This window comes from Lepisma saccharinum, chromosome 28 (assembly GCF_977018435.1).
Source record: "Lepisma saccharinum chromosome 28, izLepSacc3.1, whole genome shotgun sequence".
Lineage (NCBI taxonomy): Eukaryota > Metazoa > Arthropoda > Insecta > Zygentoma > Lepismatidae > Lepisma > Lepisma saccharinum.
In genome coordinates this window covers 25,431,383-25,445,784 of record NC_139256.1, presented here as the reverse complement: position 1 = coordinate 25,445,784, position 14,402 = coordinate 25,431,383, and the positions used below count along the sequence as shown (strand labels likewise).

The window sequence follows — 14,402 nt, the reverse complement described above, 5'->3', positions numbered from 1 at the left end:
TGAAACTTCTTTCTGCGGATTCCGTCTTGTCATAGGAAAGCGGCTGCACTAGAAGCCCATGCTTCTGCGTCGGATATATCTGCCACGCCTGAAACTTCTTTCTGCGGATTCCGTCTTGTCATAGGAAAGCGGCTGCACTAGAAGCCCATGCTTCTGCGTCGGATATATCTGCCACGCCTGAAACTTCTTTCTGCGGATTCCGTCTTGTCATAGGAAAGCGGCTGCACCAGAAGCCCATACTTCTGCGTCGGATATATCTACCACGCCTGAAACTTCTTTCTGCGGATTCCGTCTTGTCATAGGAAAGCGGCTGCACTAGAAGCCCATGCTTCTGCGTCGGATATATCTGCCACGCCTGAAACTTCTTTCTGCGGATTCCGTCTTGTCATAGGAAAGCGGTTGCACCAGAAGCTCATGCTTCTGCGTCGGATATATCTGAAACGCCTGAAACTTCTTTCTGCGGATTCCGTCTTGTCATAGGAAAGCGGCTGCACCAGAAGCCCATACTTCTGCGTCGGATATATCTGCCACGCCTGAAACTTCTTTCTGCGGATTCCGTCTTGTCATAGGAAAGCGGCTGCACCAGAAGCCCATACTTCTGCGTCGGATATATCTGCCACGCCTGAAACTTCTTTCTGCGGATTCCGTCTTGTCATAGGAAAGCGGCTGCACCAGAAGCCCATACTTCTGCGTCGGATATATCTACCACGCCTGAAACTTCTTTCTGCGGATTCCGTCTTGTCATAGGAAAGCGGCTGCACCAGAAGCCCATACTTCTGCGTCGGATATATCTACCACGCCTGAAACTTCTTTCTGCGGATTCCGTCTTGTCATAGGAAAGCGGCTGCACCAGAAGCCCATACTTCTGCGTCGGATATATCTGCCACGCCTGAAACTTCTTTCTGCGGATTCCGTCTTGTCATAGGAAAGCGGCTGCACCAGAAGCCCATACTTCTGCGTCGGATATATCTGCCACGCCTGAAACTTCTTCCTGCGGATTCCGTCTTGTCATAGGAAAGCGGCTGCACCAGAAGCCCATACTTCTGCGTCGGATATATCTGCCACGCCTGAAACTTCTTTCTGCGGTTTCCGTCTTGTCATAGGAAAGCGGCTGCACCAGAAGCCCATACTTCTGCGTCGGATATATCTGCCACGCCTGAAACTTCTTTCTGCGGATTCCGTCTTGTCATAGGAAAGCGGCTGCACCAGAAGCCCATACTTCTGCGTCGGATATATCTACCACGCCTGAAACTTCTTTCTGCGGATTCCGTCTTGTCATAGGAAAGCGGCTGCACCAGAAGCCCATACTTCTGCGTCGGATATATCTGCCACGCCTGAAACTTCTTTCTGCGGATTCCGTCTTGTCATAGGAAAGCGGCTGCACCAGAAGCCCATACTTCTGCGTCGGATATATCTGCCACGCCTGAAACTTCTTTCTGCGGATTCCGTCTTGTCATAGGAAAGCGGCTGCACCAGAAGCCCATACTTCTGCGTCGGATATATCTACCACGCCTGAAACTTCTTTCTGCGGATTCCGTCTTGTCATAGGAAAGCGGCTGCACCAGAAGCCCATACTTCTGCGTCGGATATATCTACCACGCCTGAAACTTCTTTCTGCGGATTCCGTCTTGTCATAGGAAAGCGGTTGCACCAGAAGCTCATGCTTCTGCGTCGGATATATCTGAAACGCCTGAAACTTCTTTCTGCGGATTCCGTCTTGTCATAGGAAAGCGGCTGCACCAGAAGCCCCGTGCTTCTGCGTCGGATATATCTGCCACGCCTGAAACTTCTTTCTGCGGATTCCGTCTTGTCATAGGAAAGCGGCTGCACCAGAAGCCCATACTTCTGCGTCGGATATATCTACCACGCCTGAAACTTCTTTCTGCGGATTCCGTCTTGTCATAGGAAAGCGGCTGCACTAGAAGCCCATGCTTCTGCGTCGGATATATCTGCCACGCCTGAAACTTCTTTCTGCGGATTCCGTTTTGTCATAGGAAAGCGGCTGCACTAGAAGCCCATGCTTCTGCGTCGGATATATCTGCCACGCCTGAAACTTCTTTCTGCGGATTCCGTCTTGTCATAGGAAAGCGGCTGCACTAGAAGCCCATGCTTCTGCGTCGGATATATCTGCCACGCCTGAAACTTCTTTCTGCGGATTCCGTCTTGTCATAGGAAAGCGGCTGCACTAGAAGCCCATGCTTCTGCGTCGGATATATCTGCCACGCCTGAAACTTCTTTCTGCGGATTCCGTCTTGTCATAGGAAAGCGGCTGCACTAGAAGCCCATGCTTCTGCGTCGGATATATCTGCCACGCCTGAAACTTCTTTCTGCGGATTCCGTCTTGTCATAGGAAAGCGGCTGCACTAGAAGCCCATGCTTCTGCGTCGGATATATCTGCCACGCCTGAAACTTCTTTCTGCGGATTCCGTCTTGTCATAGGAAAGCGGCTGCACTAGAAGCCCATGCTTCTGCGTCGGATATATCTGCCACGCCTGAAACTTCTTTCTGCGGATTCCGTCTTGTCATAGGAAAGCGGCTGCACCAGAAGCCCATGCTTCTGCGTCGGATATATCTGCCACGCCTGAAACTTCTTTCTGCGGTTTCCGTCTTGTCATAGGAAAGCGGCTGCACTAGAAGCCCATGCTTCTGCGTCGGATATATCTGCCACGCCTGAAACTTCTTTCTGCGGATTCCGTCTTGTCATAGGAAAGCGGCTGCACTAGAAGCCCATGCTTCTGCGTCGGATATATCTGCCACGCCTGAAACTTCTTTCTGCGGATTCCGTCTTGTCATAGGAAAGCGGCTGCACCAGAAGCCCATACTTCTGCGTCGGATATATCTACCACGCCTGAAACTTCTTTCTGCGGATTCCGTCTTGTCATAGGAAAGCGGCTGCACTAGAAGCCCATGCTTCTGCGTCGGATATATCTGCCACGCCTGAAACTTCTTTCTGCGGATTCCGTCTTGTCATAGGAAAGCGGTTGCACCAGAAGCTCATGCTTCTGCGTCGGATATATCTGAAACGCCTGAAACTTCTTTCTGCGGATTCCGTCTTGTCATAGGAAAGCGGCTGCACCAGAAGCCCATACTTCTGCGTCGGATATATCTGCCACGCCTGAAACTTCTTTCTGCGGATTCCGTCTTGTCATAGGAAAGCGGCTGCACCAGAAGCCCATACTTCTGCGTCGGATATATCTGCCACGCCTGAAACTTCTTTCTGCGGATTCCGTCTTGTCATAGGAAAGCGGCTGCACCAGAAGCCCATACTTCTGCGTCGGATATATCTACCACGCCTGAAACTTCTTTCTGCGGATTCCGTCTTGTCATAGGAAAGCGGCTGCACCAGAAGCCCATACTTCTGCGTCGGATATATCTACCACGCCTGAAACTTCTTTCTGCGGATTCCGTCTTGTCATAGGAAAGCGGTTGCACCAGAAGCTCATGCTTCTGCGTCGGATATATCTGAAACGCCTGAAACTTCTTTCTGCGGATTCCGTCTTGTCATAGGAAAGCGGCTGCACCAGAAGCCCCGTGCTTCTGCGTCGGATATATCTGCCACGCCTGAAACTTCTTTCTGCGGATTCCGTCTTGTCATAGGAAAGCGGCTGCACCAGAAGCCCATACTTCTGCGTCGGATATATCTACCACGCCTGAAACTTCTTTCTGCGGATTCCGTCTTGTCATAGGAAAGCGGCTGCACTAGAAGCCCATGCTTCTGCGTCGGATATATCTGCCACGCCTGAAACTTCTTTCTGCGGATTCCGTCTTGTCATAGGAAAGCGGCTGCACTAGAAGCCCATGCTTCTGCGTCGGATATATCTGCCACGCCTGAAACTTCTTTCTGCGGATTCCGTCTTGTCATAGGAAAGCGGCTGCACTAGAAGCCCATGCTTCTGCGTCGGATATATCTGCCACGCCTGAAACTTCTTTCTGCGGATTCCGTCTTGTCATAGGAAAGCGGCTGCACTAGAAGCCCATGCTTCTGCGTCGGATATATCTGCCACGCCTGAAACTTCTTTCTGCGGATTCCGTCTTGTCATAGGAAAGCGGCTGCACTAGAAGCCCATGCTTCTGCGTCGGATATATCTGCCACGCCTGAAACTTCTTTCTGCGGATTCCGTCTTGTCATAGGAAAGCGGCTGCACCAGAAGCCCATACTTCTGCGTCGGATATATCTACCACGCCTGAAACTTCTTTCTGCGGATTCCGTCTTGTCATAGGAAAGCGGCTGCACTAGAAGCCCATGCTTCTGCGTCGGATATATCTGCCACGCCTGAAACTTCTTTCTGCGGTTTCCGTCTTGTCATAGGAAAGCGGCTGCACTAGAAGTCCATGCTTCTGCGTCGGATATATATGCCACGCCTGAAACTTCTTTCTGCGGATTCCGTCTTGCCATAGGAAAGCGGCTGCACCAGAAGGCCATGCTTCTGCGTCGGATATATCTGCCACGCCTGAAACTTCTTTCTGCGGATTCCGTCTTGTCATAGGAAAGCGGCTGCACTAGAAGCCCATACTTCTGCGTCGGATATATCTGAAACGCCTGAAACTTCTTTCTGCGGATTCCGTCTTGTCATAGGAAAGCGGCTGCACTAGAAGCCCATACTTCTGCGTCGGATATATCTGCCACGCCTGAAACTTCTTTCTGCGGATTCCGTCTTGTCATAGGAAAGCGGCTGCACTAGAAGCCCATATGTCTGCGTCGGATATATCTGCCAAGCCTGAAACTTCTTTCTGCGGATTCCGTCTTGTCATAGGAAAGCGGCTGCACCAGAAGCCCCGTGCTTCTGCGTCGGATATATCTGCCACGCCTGAAACTTCTTTCTGCGGATTCCGTCTTGTCATAGGAAAGCGGCTGTGGTGAATGGTATCAACACTTTGTTGCACTATAACAATATTTAAGTATTTGAATCAATTATTTAGTACTGTGAGTGATATTCGTACATCAAGATTGTTGAATCACAAGAGAGCTCTCCTCCCTTCTGTTCTTTGAGGAAGCATTTTGTGCGGATTTTGATTTTTCCTACGAGCTATTTATCACGTATATCTCGGCCGGCTTGGTGATATTTTTCTCTTTGGGGACCTCAATCGACCTCGACTGCTCCGGCTCTCAATACATATCAACTTGCACCACATTATTATAATCTGAAGATGCATAGACTCTGGATGTACAGCAGGGAATCGTATCACAACTGCCTCAGAAGTAACCACAACCAGGCAACATCCGAATCGGCATTTGTAAGAAAATCTCTTCGGAAGTTCTGCGGGCAAAGAATGTACCACCCTGTATATGGCACCCTTGTGTATCCGATATTACTGCACTGCCTCTACACATATAACGACTCCATGACACACAAACGAATCTTCGTAGAACTCTTAAACCAAGAAATACGTAAAATAGACTTTTCATCTTTTACATTGCGGATTTAATATACCAAACTCTTCCTACCCTTGTCAGTCAGAAATGCAGGCGAAAATGAGACTTGAATGATAATCGCGAAGATGGGGCAGAGTGATATAATGCAATAGGACCGCTCGTGTCGTGGCGCCCTGTGCTAACCACTCCGCAACGGAAGTCGGCTCAAGGGCGGAAAAAGTATTTGTATATCTTTCTTTCTCTCTTTTCTATTATTCTCCTTCCTCTGTTTGTCCCTCTATTTCTCTCTTCCTCTCCTTTCTATACCTCTTTTCCTTTCTTCCTGTGTGTCACTTTCTTTTCTTTTGTTCTATCTCTTCTCTCTTTTTCCTTTGTTCTTATTCCTCCCTTCTCTCTCTCTGTCTTCCTCTTTACGTTCATTTACTATTTCTCCATTTTCTTCTTTCTCCCTCTGTTTCTTTCTCATTATTTATATTTCTATCTTTCTATGAATCATAAAATATTCGCAAAACTTCTGTTGGCTATTTTGGTGGGAAGAAGGGTGGGCTAGAACTTACCCATGCCCACCCCGTGGCGACGCCCCTGGTAATAAATTATTTCTAACAGATTACGAGGAACCCTTCAATCTTGAAGGAAAATGTTACTGTAAACGTTGTTTAGATTTGTGTGCACTAGGTGTCACTACAGTCATTTGAGACACAGAATAGCTTGTTGTGCAATGGTGGATTTTCAAATGTTAAAGAATTTCAAAGATTTCAAAAATATATAAAAATTAGTAAAACTGCATCATTTATCAGGTTTTTATTTATATTCACACAAGATATTTATATATGTGACCTTCGATATTTATTTTAAGATCTTTTACAATATCTATATTTCTATGATGTTGAAAATATGGAACAGCTTTTTTTTATTTTCTTTGGGAACATTATGTGGAGCAAATTACCTGAATTATTTTACAATGAACAATAATTGGAATGCACAAAGATACAATAAGGAAGAACAAGAATCAGATGTAGTTGATGAAGAGAAAGCGCGAATTAGTTGATGAAGAGAAAGTGCGAAGAAACAATGAAGATGAATAATAAAGATACAATTGAGGAAGGAAACACAAAGAAGCAATGAAGATGAAAATGACCGGATACAATTAATCAACGAAAAGCACAAGTGTACAATAATCAGAAGACATTTTTATAAAGACAATGCACAAAGAAATAGTAATGATGAACAAGAATCAGATCTAATTGATGAAGAGAATGCGCGAAGAAACAATGAAGATGAACAATAAAGATGCAATTGATGAATCAAACACAAATAAATTGATGAAGGAAACAAATAAATAATGAAGATGAAAATGATCAGATACAATTAATTAAGGAAGAGTACAAGATTAACAATAATCAGAAGACATTTTTATAAAGGCATGCACAAAAGAAACAGTAAGGATGAATAGTAATCAAAGGTAATCGATGAAGAGAAAACAAAAAGTAACAACGAAGGTGGTCAATAATCAGATGAGATTGATAAAGGCAAAGCAGAAAGAAAAAAATAGGAAGAACAATAATCAAACATAATTTTTTAAGAAAAATCGAAAGTATATAATGAATTCTGGGTTGTGACCCACTGCGAAAATGTTAATTTAAGAAATAGTAAGTAGAGGTAGTTTCCCATATATAATAAAGTCAACTTTTAACTGCAACGCAAAGGCTGATATGATTTTTATATCTCCTTTGCAATAATTCCCTTCTATCAAATCTCACTTCCTGTTTCAAGAGGAGATATCTTGAAGCTATTTTACCCATGCATGTCTGGGTGCATGACGTCCTGAGTTTAAACAATATATTTGGTGTCAAACGCTTGCTTAGTGTTTTCAAGTGATATGTCATGTTCAATTACCTCTATCAACATTTGCCAGCATGTTGCTTCCTGCAACAGTGATTCCCCAGAAAAATAGAAAAGTTTGAGAAACCTTCCATAGCTGTTAGTACACTGAGGTCTTGAACACAATTACCAGCATGAATATCATAGTTTGCATCACTGCTGTTGCCATCATTCTAAGTTTATTTCAGGAAACCTCTTCTCTTCGTTTCCTGAAAAGGGCAAATCGCAATACCAGGGACATTTTCAAACGGGAATCAAAATTATCTCCTTTTGGGGACGACATACTTCATCATCGATCTATTCTGAAGAGAGAAGTGAAAGTTTCCAAAAGACAGGAAGAAGATGAAGAAAGTAATGATGAGGTTCAAACGCAGAGTTCAGCATGCAGTGTGGTGAAGCAGTATGCCCAGCAAGTTGACTTAGACGAGGTTTGTTACATATACAGCGTTATATACACAAATTTAATGGTAAATTCTGGAATAACCAGGGGTGTGTGGAAAGCAAGAGGTAGGGAAATACCTGCCACTTACCCAATAATGAATTGTGTATTTTTTTTCTGGTTAATGTTCATAATGTCATAAATGAGTGCACTGTACTTAAGTATTAATCTATATATCCAGTATTCTTATCCAAGTATTAACGGGTGTTTCAACAGAAAAGCCGTGATTTCAAATGACCCTAAAAAAATATATAATATATTCACAGTAATAATTTGTATATGTTATAATTGACAAAAGTCTAAAATTTAATTTAATTTATTTTTCTATCTGTGTTTGTCAGGTGTTTTTAGTACAGTAGTACAGTAATGGAGAACAGGAGCCTATCACTCCAGCAGAAGATCCAGTTGGTGACCTGGTCTATTGAGTCACGCTCTCTTGTTTCTGTCCAACGACGGTTCAGGCTGGAGAATACGTGTCCTGGTCTTCGTCGGAAACGTTGTCCAATTCGTCAGAAATGCTTCCAGCAAGACGGAGCTAGGGTGCATACAACTGAAACTGTCCTGACCTTCCTTCACTCAAAATTCAACAATCGTGTGATTTCAAATCGCTACACACATGTCTTTCAAAATGGTTTAGAGTGGCCTTCAAGTAATCCTGATTTAAATCCATGTGACTATTTCTTGTGGGGTTACCTAAAGCAGGAAGTTTTCAAACGAGGACCGCGATCACTAGATGATTTGAAAGCAAACATCGAACAGTGTACCGCACAAGTTAGTCGTGCAAACCTTTCTTAGGTATTTGACAACATGTGCAACAGGGTGAGAGAAATGATAAATCGCCAAGGTGGACATTTCGAACATGTTTTCCATTAAACTTTTGGGTTTTCTCTATCAGATTATGTATCTTTTTCTTTTGTGTAGTTCTAATAAATATTTCAAAATGCCATTTGAAATCATGGCGTTTCTGTTGAAACACCCGGTACAACCAAATTACATTAAACAATTATTTGAGTACTGAGTACATTGTTGGAATATACATTTTGTTATGTACAAGGGAGAGTCAAATGGAAAACTTAATTTGTTTTTGTTTCTGATTGAGTAGATTTCTGAATGTAGGGCTGCACATGTTTGCTACATTTTAGCACAGATCTATTGCTGATCTTCATATATCTTCAACCTTGTTAGTGCCTGTATACCTCAAGAAGAACAAGTCTTTGGGGTCCACGTGCAATCACTTATGAGCCACTGCGAAGGCCTTATCACCCATCTGCCTGCAAACTGAGGCCATTGTCGAGCTTTCTCCTCCATTAGTAAACTTGCTGGTGTGGTAAGCATGCATGGAGATATTGAATTTTCATTTGAGGAGAAATTCCTGTAAGTTTTAGGCTGACAGAGGACAAGAAACCACTTCTCTTCACTGGTGCAAGTGTGTAGAGGAGGCACCATCTTTAAAATGACAAAAATGGCTGTTCGAAGATCAATTGATTAATGTTGCATTGAACAGTCGATACCTCATGTAAATTTGAGCTGTATACAGTCTGTCGTACAATTTGTATTGGACTTTTAAGGTTTTTATTTGACTTTCTTTGTAGATCTAGATGAACGAGAAGCTGCTAGTCTTTATAGTTTTAATTTTTAACAAAATTTTGTGCTTAATCATTTTCTTGTATTGTAGATTCAAGGGAACTGGGACACATGGATGAGTACTGAATGTTTCGAGTGTTTTTCGATGTCTTTCAAGAAAGTAAATTCCACTTCCATTTTATTGAAGGCTATTGTAGAGAATGGTATGGAATATGAAATGCCTTGCACTCTTCTTGAAGAAGGTGGCTTCCATTGCTTGGCATCCTATAATGGTAAGGGGAAAAGCTGTTCTTAATTTCATATATCCTCTTATCCATAGTGATTTGATTGATTGCTTGATTTGGTGTTTAAGTCCATTTTATGCACAGTAAGCCTAATCGGGACTGGACCTATAGTTTTAAAGTGAGATCCGAACAACCGTGTGCCTCCATTGGGTATCGAACCCAGGACCCATTTATTACAAGGCGACGATGCTACTACTGCGCTATCGGGAAGGCCCTATTATTATTATTACTATTATCCATAGTGAACATTGCTAGTGGCGCTGTATTTCCCCTAATTTTTTTCATCCGAATTGTACTCCTTGAAAAGATTTCAGAGAAGGAAATGAAAACTGTTTGAAATGAGTGCAAAGTGATGGTTTGAAACATAGATCCTTTTCTGATCCGGATACTTGTACAGTCAGCAGAAATAGAAATAGTGCATCTAGATCATGAAATCACAACCCTGCATGGCATATGTGTGTTGCCTAACTGTACGTCAATAAAGTTAAAATAGCAACTTCTACCATCGCCGTGGAGTTAGGCAACACACATAATGCTTTGCAGGGAAGCGAGTGTTTCAGGATCTACGTGTTCCATTATTATTGTCGGTGACTGTATATGTTTCAAAATCATGTTAAAAGTTATCTTGGACTTAACCATAATTTTTTTTTTAAAAAAAATCAAAAAATATTTTGAGATTTCTTTTACACACACACCCACACACACACATATATAATCACTTCATTAATAAAGAACAAACATTTCCCGAGCTAGTACTTACAAAAAATTAAGTACTTTCTAAAAAGTAGCCATTTTTGTAAGTCCGAGAAGCGTTTCCCGGGGTCGGGAGACAAAAGTGGTTATAACTCCCGCTAAGCTACCACTCTGCTGAGATTATCATATCAGAAAATTTCCCTCACACCTGGAGCATAACAAAAATCATTACCAGAACTTACCACCTCAGGTGTGTTACCCTGCCCCCGTGTCAGGGCAACAGTGTTTTTTCCTTATTGAAATATTTATTAATATGTTAATTAATTGGGTAATCAAGTATATAAACATTAGTGTAAATCAATTTATTATGTATTTTTAGGTTCATATTATTCCATGTAGCATGTAGCTCTCTGTTCTTTCTTCGTGTTTCGAACGTTCGAGGAAAAGGTGGGCAGTTTAGCTGTTAAAGATTAAAAATTTTGAAAGAAGGGCGGTTGGCAACAGACGCCAACAAAACATATTTAAACTCCCAGATGAGAGTGGGGGAGGTCGGCTGTTGGAACTGAGACTTGGAAGGGAGAGGCTGTTTTTGTTTCGGTCAGCTAGGACCGGAGGACAGGTCTCCCGAAACGGATGCTGTAAGAGATTGGATTGCCGGGCAAGCTAGTGCCTTGGTGTCCAGTTTACAGGTAAAAAGGTAGTTGTACTGGATGTTATTTTGAAGTAATTACGGTGCGCCGGGCAGCCTAGTGCCTTGTCACCGTGGAGGTTGAGAAATGTACACGTCGGGCGGCCTAGCGCCTGTTAAGACGTTTCTTGGAGAAACGCGAGTCTACCTTGTGACAAGCGTACTTCAGATGTAATTCATGAAATGTAAAGCATCCAGGCACAAACAATAGAGATTCCAACATCAAAATTAGAGTTTTGGCCCGATAATTAGAGAAATGAACGTTCGGATACGACTTGTATATACTTCAAATTTTACGTTAATTAAACTTTTAAACGAGTTATTCACATTTCTCAGGGATGTTACCCCATATAAGAGTACCTCTCACATAAGCGAGTAGCTTTAGTTTAGCATAGCCTAGATCACGATCCCTAACAATCCTGCAGGGGTTTTATACGGTACCACCTGTTTTTGCTTCGGTTAGCTAGGACCGGAGGACAGGTCTCCCGAAACGGATTCTGTAAGAGATTGGATTGCCGGGCAAGCTAGTGCCTTGGTGTCCAGTTTACAGGTAAAAAGGTAGTTGTACTGGATGTTATTTTGAAGTAATTTCAGTTCTTAATTTCACAGATGCTGGACAAGGTAATTTATCCCCCTATAGCAATAAGGTTTCGCAAAGCTTATCCGTTGTCTCTTGTAGTTAATTATATAATTATGTTGACTTGTAGCAACCCACGTGCATTGTCGTACAAAGAAAGATACCCCTAGACAAATCAGAGTCGAGTACGAAGTGCACCGAACCTCGAGTGCGGAGGTAAAATGTGGAGCAGGCAAGTAACAGGTGGTACCGTATAAAACCCCTGCAGGATTGTTAGGGATCGTGATCTAGGCTATGCTAAACTAAAGCTACTCGCTTATGTGAGAGGTACTCTTATATGGGGTAACATCCCTGAGAAATGTGAATAACTCGTACAACATTTAGGCTTAAAACACTTCCTTTGACTGGACTGGCAGGGTCATGATGCAAGAGAAAATCATGTTCGTTACCTCTGGTTCTAGACGTGAAGATCGTCTTCGCCGGTTCTCCTGTGCACGCACGGTCCCTGAAATTAAACTCCTCGCGGTAACTCAATCCATAATCGGACTATGACTCCGTACTCTAAGATAATCGAACTAGCTATATCTGACCCCGAGAACTTTTCACGCGATCTATGTAAGCGAGATTCAAATTTTCGAACGTTAGCCGGCTGTGCATGTTCTATCCTGCACCCAACCGTTCTTTGAGTTAATGCTGACTATTTTTTTGCTTCCTGTTAAACTCCCGTGGCTGCTGATTCCTCATCTTTGAAGGTCGGCGGCGTCGGTACCAATAAGTGAAATTTTGAACCCAAGCTCATGGACTAATAAGTTGAAACAGAACACAGAAAACTAATCATGAAATTTTGCTTGAGTTTTTGTTTGAAGTGCACTTTACATACTGATAGGCTAATCGCGACTGGACATACAGTTTAAAGTGGGACCTGAACCACTATGACCCTCCACCGGGTATCGAACCCAGGACCCCTTGATTACAAGGCTACACCACTACGCCATGGGGGAGGCCCTGAAACTTTGCTTCCATGGCCTGCAATTATTTAAGTAAAAGTAAGAATTTCCAGCTTATACAGTAAAACCTCCTTAATCCGAAGAGGCAAAAGGCCAAAAAAAAGCAGAATGCAAGATTTTAAATGTGGCTAGAAGTCAACAAGAGCACTACTCAAAGAAAAGGCAGTCAACCACTGATGAAATTCTGTTTCCCGCAAACTTGGTACTATAGGTATAGTGTATTTAGGCCTATGCCCTTTAAATACACCATAATAAACGTGTTTTGTTGCTATAAACGGAGTTTTAATGCACTTTCTACTGTTCTTTTAGGTTATTTCAGTTAATCCGGACTTAACCGGTCAACTTGTCTTCCCATCAGTCCGGATTAACGAGGGTTTAGTATATTTAAAACAAATAACTATTTTCTGGGTACTTCAAACTACATTCTACAACCGTTATCTAATTATTTTTCAGAGCCAATAACCGTATCAATAGTAAGATTAGAGCCAGACAGTTACCTGATCATCATGCTTTGCACAAGTGATGAAAGACACCAGAAACTTACTTATGTCCTTATCCCTCAGGACAATCCTTATCCAAACAAGGACAAAGAATACATCACAGGTTTCCTTAAGGACACAGGAGCTAAAACAATTACCACTTGGTCTAACAAATGTTGACCTGAAACATGCCTTGTTGCTTAAGTGAACGTATCGTTGAGAAACTTGTGAATGTAATAAATGAAATAAAACAAATTTAAAAACAATTTCGTGCTTCTATTGCTTTCACAATGTCTTCATATGTGTCTAATTTATACCAGGAATGTTTCTTCCTGCAAAGTTTAATGTTATAAATTTATATTTTAAGTGTACTTAAAATACACTTTTATTAGATCTTCTTCAGAGTAAAGGTTCATAAGTCATGTTCCGCCATATTAAAAATTTTGATTTATCCTCTCGAAAACAATTATATCCTCAGCTTATACTCCATGTGAAGGATATATAACCATATCCGTATTTTAGAAACTGACTCCAAAACGAAGAACGTACCCAAATATGTTGTCTACGAGAGAAAAACCTTATAATACTAATAAAGCTCAGAAACAAACATGCAACAATTCAACGTTTTAAAACGGAAAAAAAGAAAATGTTTTAAATTTGTCTTATTCTGCCGTGACACTTAATTTATATTATTAAGAGCTTATATGCTCTGAATTTTAAGAAGAAATGAGTGGAGGTTCGATCCCAATAACTATATTTCGCTAGAAAGAAAAGTAACGAAAATAAAATATATCTTTCCTATACATAAATTCAGTTCTCTACAAATAACCATATCCTACAATAAATGACGCAACTCAATACAAAGATTACAGCCTGCCACCTACCGTCAGTTCTTTCAGTTAGCAGCCAAGAGGTTTGTTTCGTCCCATAGTAATTAAGGAACCTTGGTTCTAAATATTGATAGTTTTGTCTATTGAAATGTTACGCATTTTGATGAAGTTGAGTGTGTCCTGTGGAAGTTCAAATATCACATTTTAATATGTATTGGAACGAAACATATCACTGTATTGCGTCAGTGTATAATAGCTGTTTTTCTTTACATTCTGTTCAGTGCGTGTCCTGTATATGTGTGTTTCACCTACGTCACAAACTGTTGCATTGTGGTACAATTTGCCGCAAACATGGCGGTTGTGCGCATCCTGACGTCACATGAAGCCCAAAGGAAAAAACATATGGTAATCTTACCCTGAAAAAAGTTTAAAGTGGAATCCATGAGACACGTTATGTGTTTCCATCGGCGATCCAATCCGGGACGCCTTAATTTCAAGGGAACAATGTTACTACACCGCACACATGCATGGACTCCGCCAGAAATTTTTGCAGGGAGGGTCCGGCA

The 14,402-nt window shown here is 42.2% G+C and overlaps 1 protein-coding gene across 1 annotated transcript; it reads left to right on the top strand.

The window, feature by feature from the left end:
- The first annotated feature begins 7,288 nt into the window (after positions 1 to 7,288).
- Positions 7,289 to 13,262, top strand: LOC145980774 (uncharacterized). The gene is made up of 3 exons (XM_083113847.1): positions 7,289 to 7,683; positions 9,370 to 9,550; positions 12,981 to 13,262. The coding sequence occupies exons 1-3, from the start codon at positions 7,390 to 7,392 to the stop codon at positions 13,184 to 13,186; spliced, it is 681 nt and encodes a 226-aa protein (XP_082969973.1). The 5' UTR covers positions 7,289 to 7,389; the 3' UTR covers positions 13,187 to 13,262.
- The last annotated feature ends 1,140 nt before the right edge of the window (positions 13,263 to 14,402 follow it).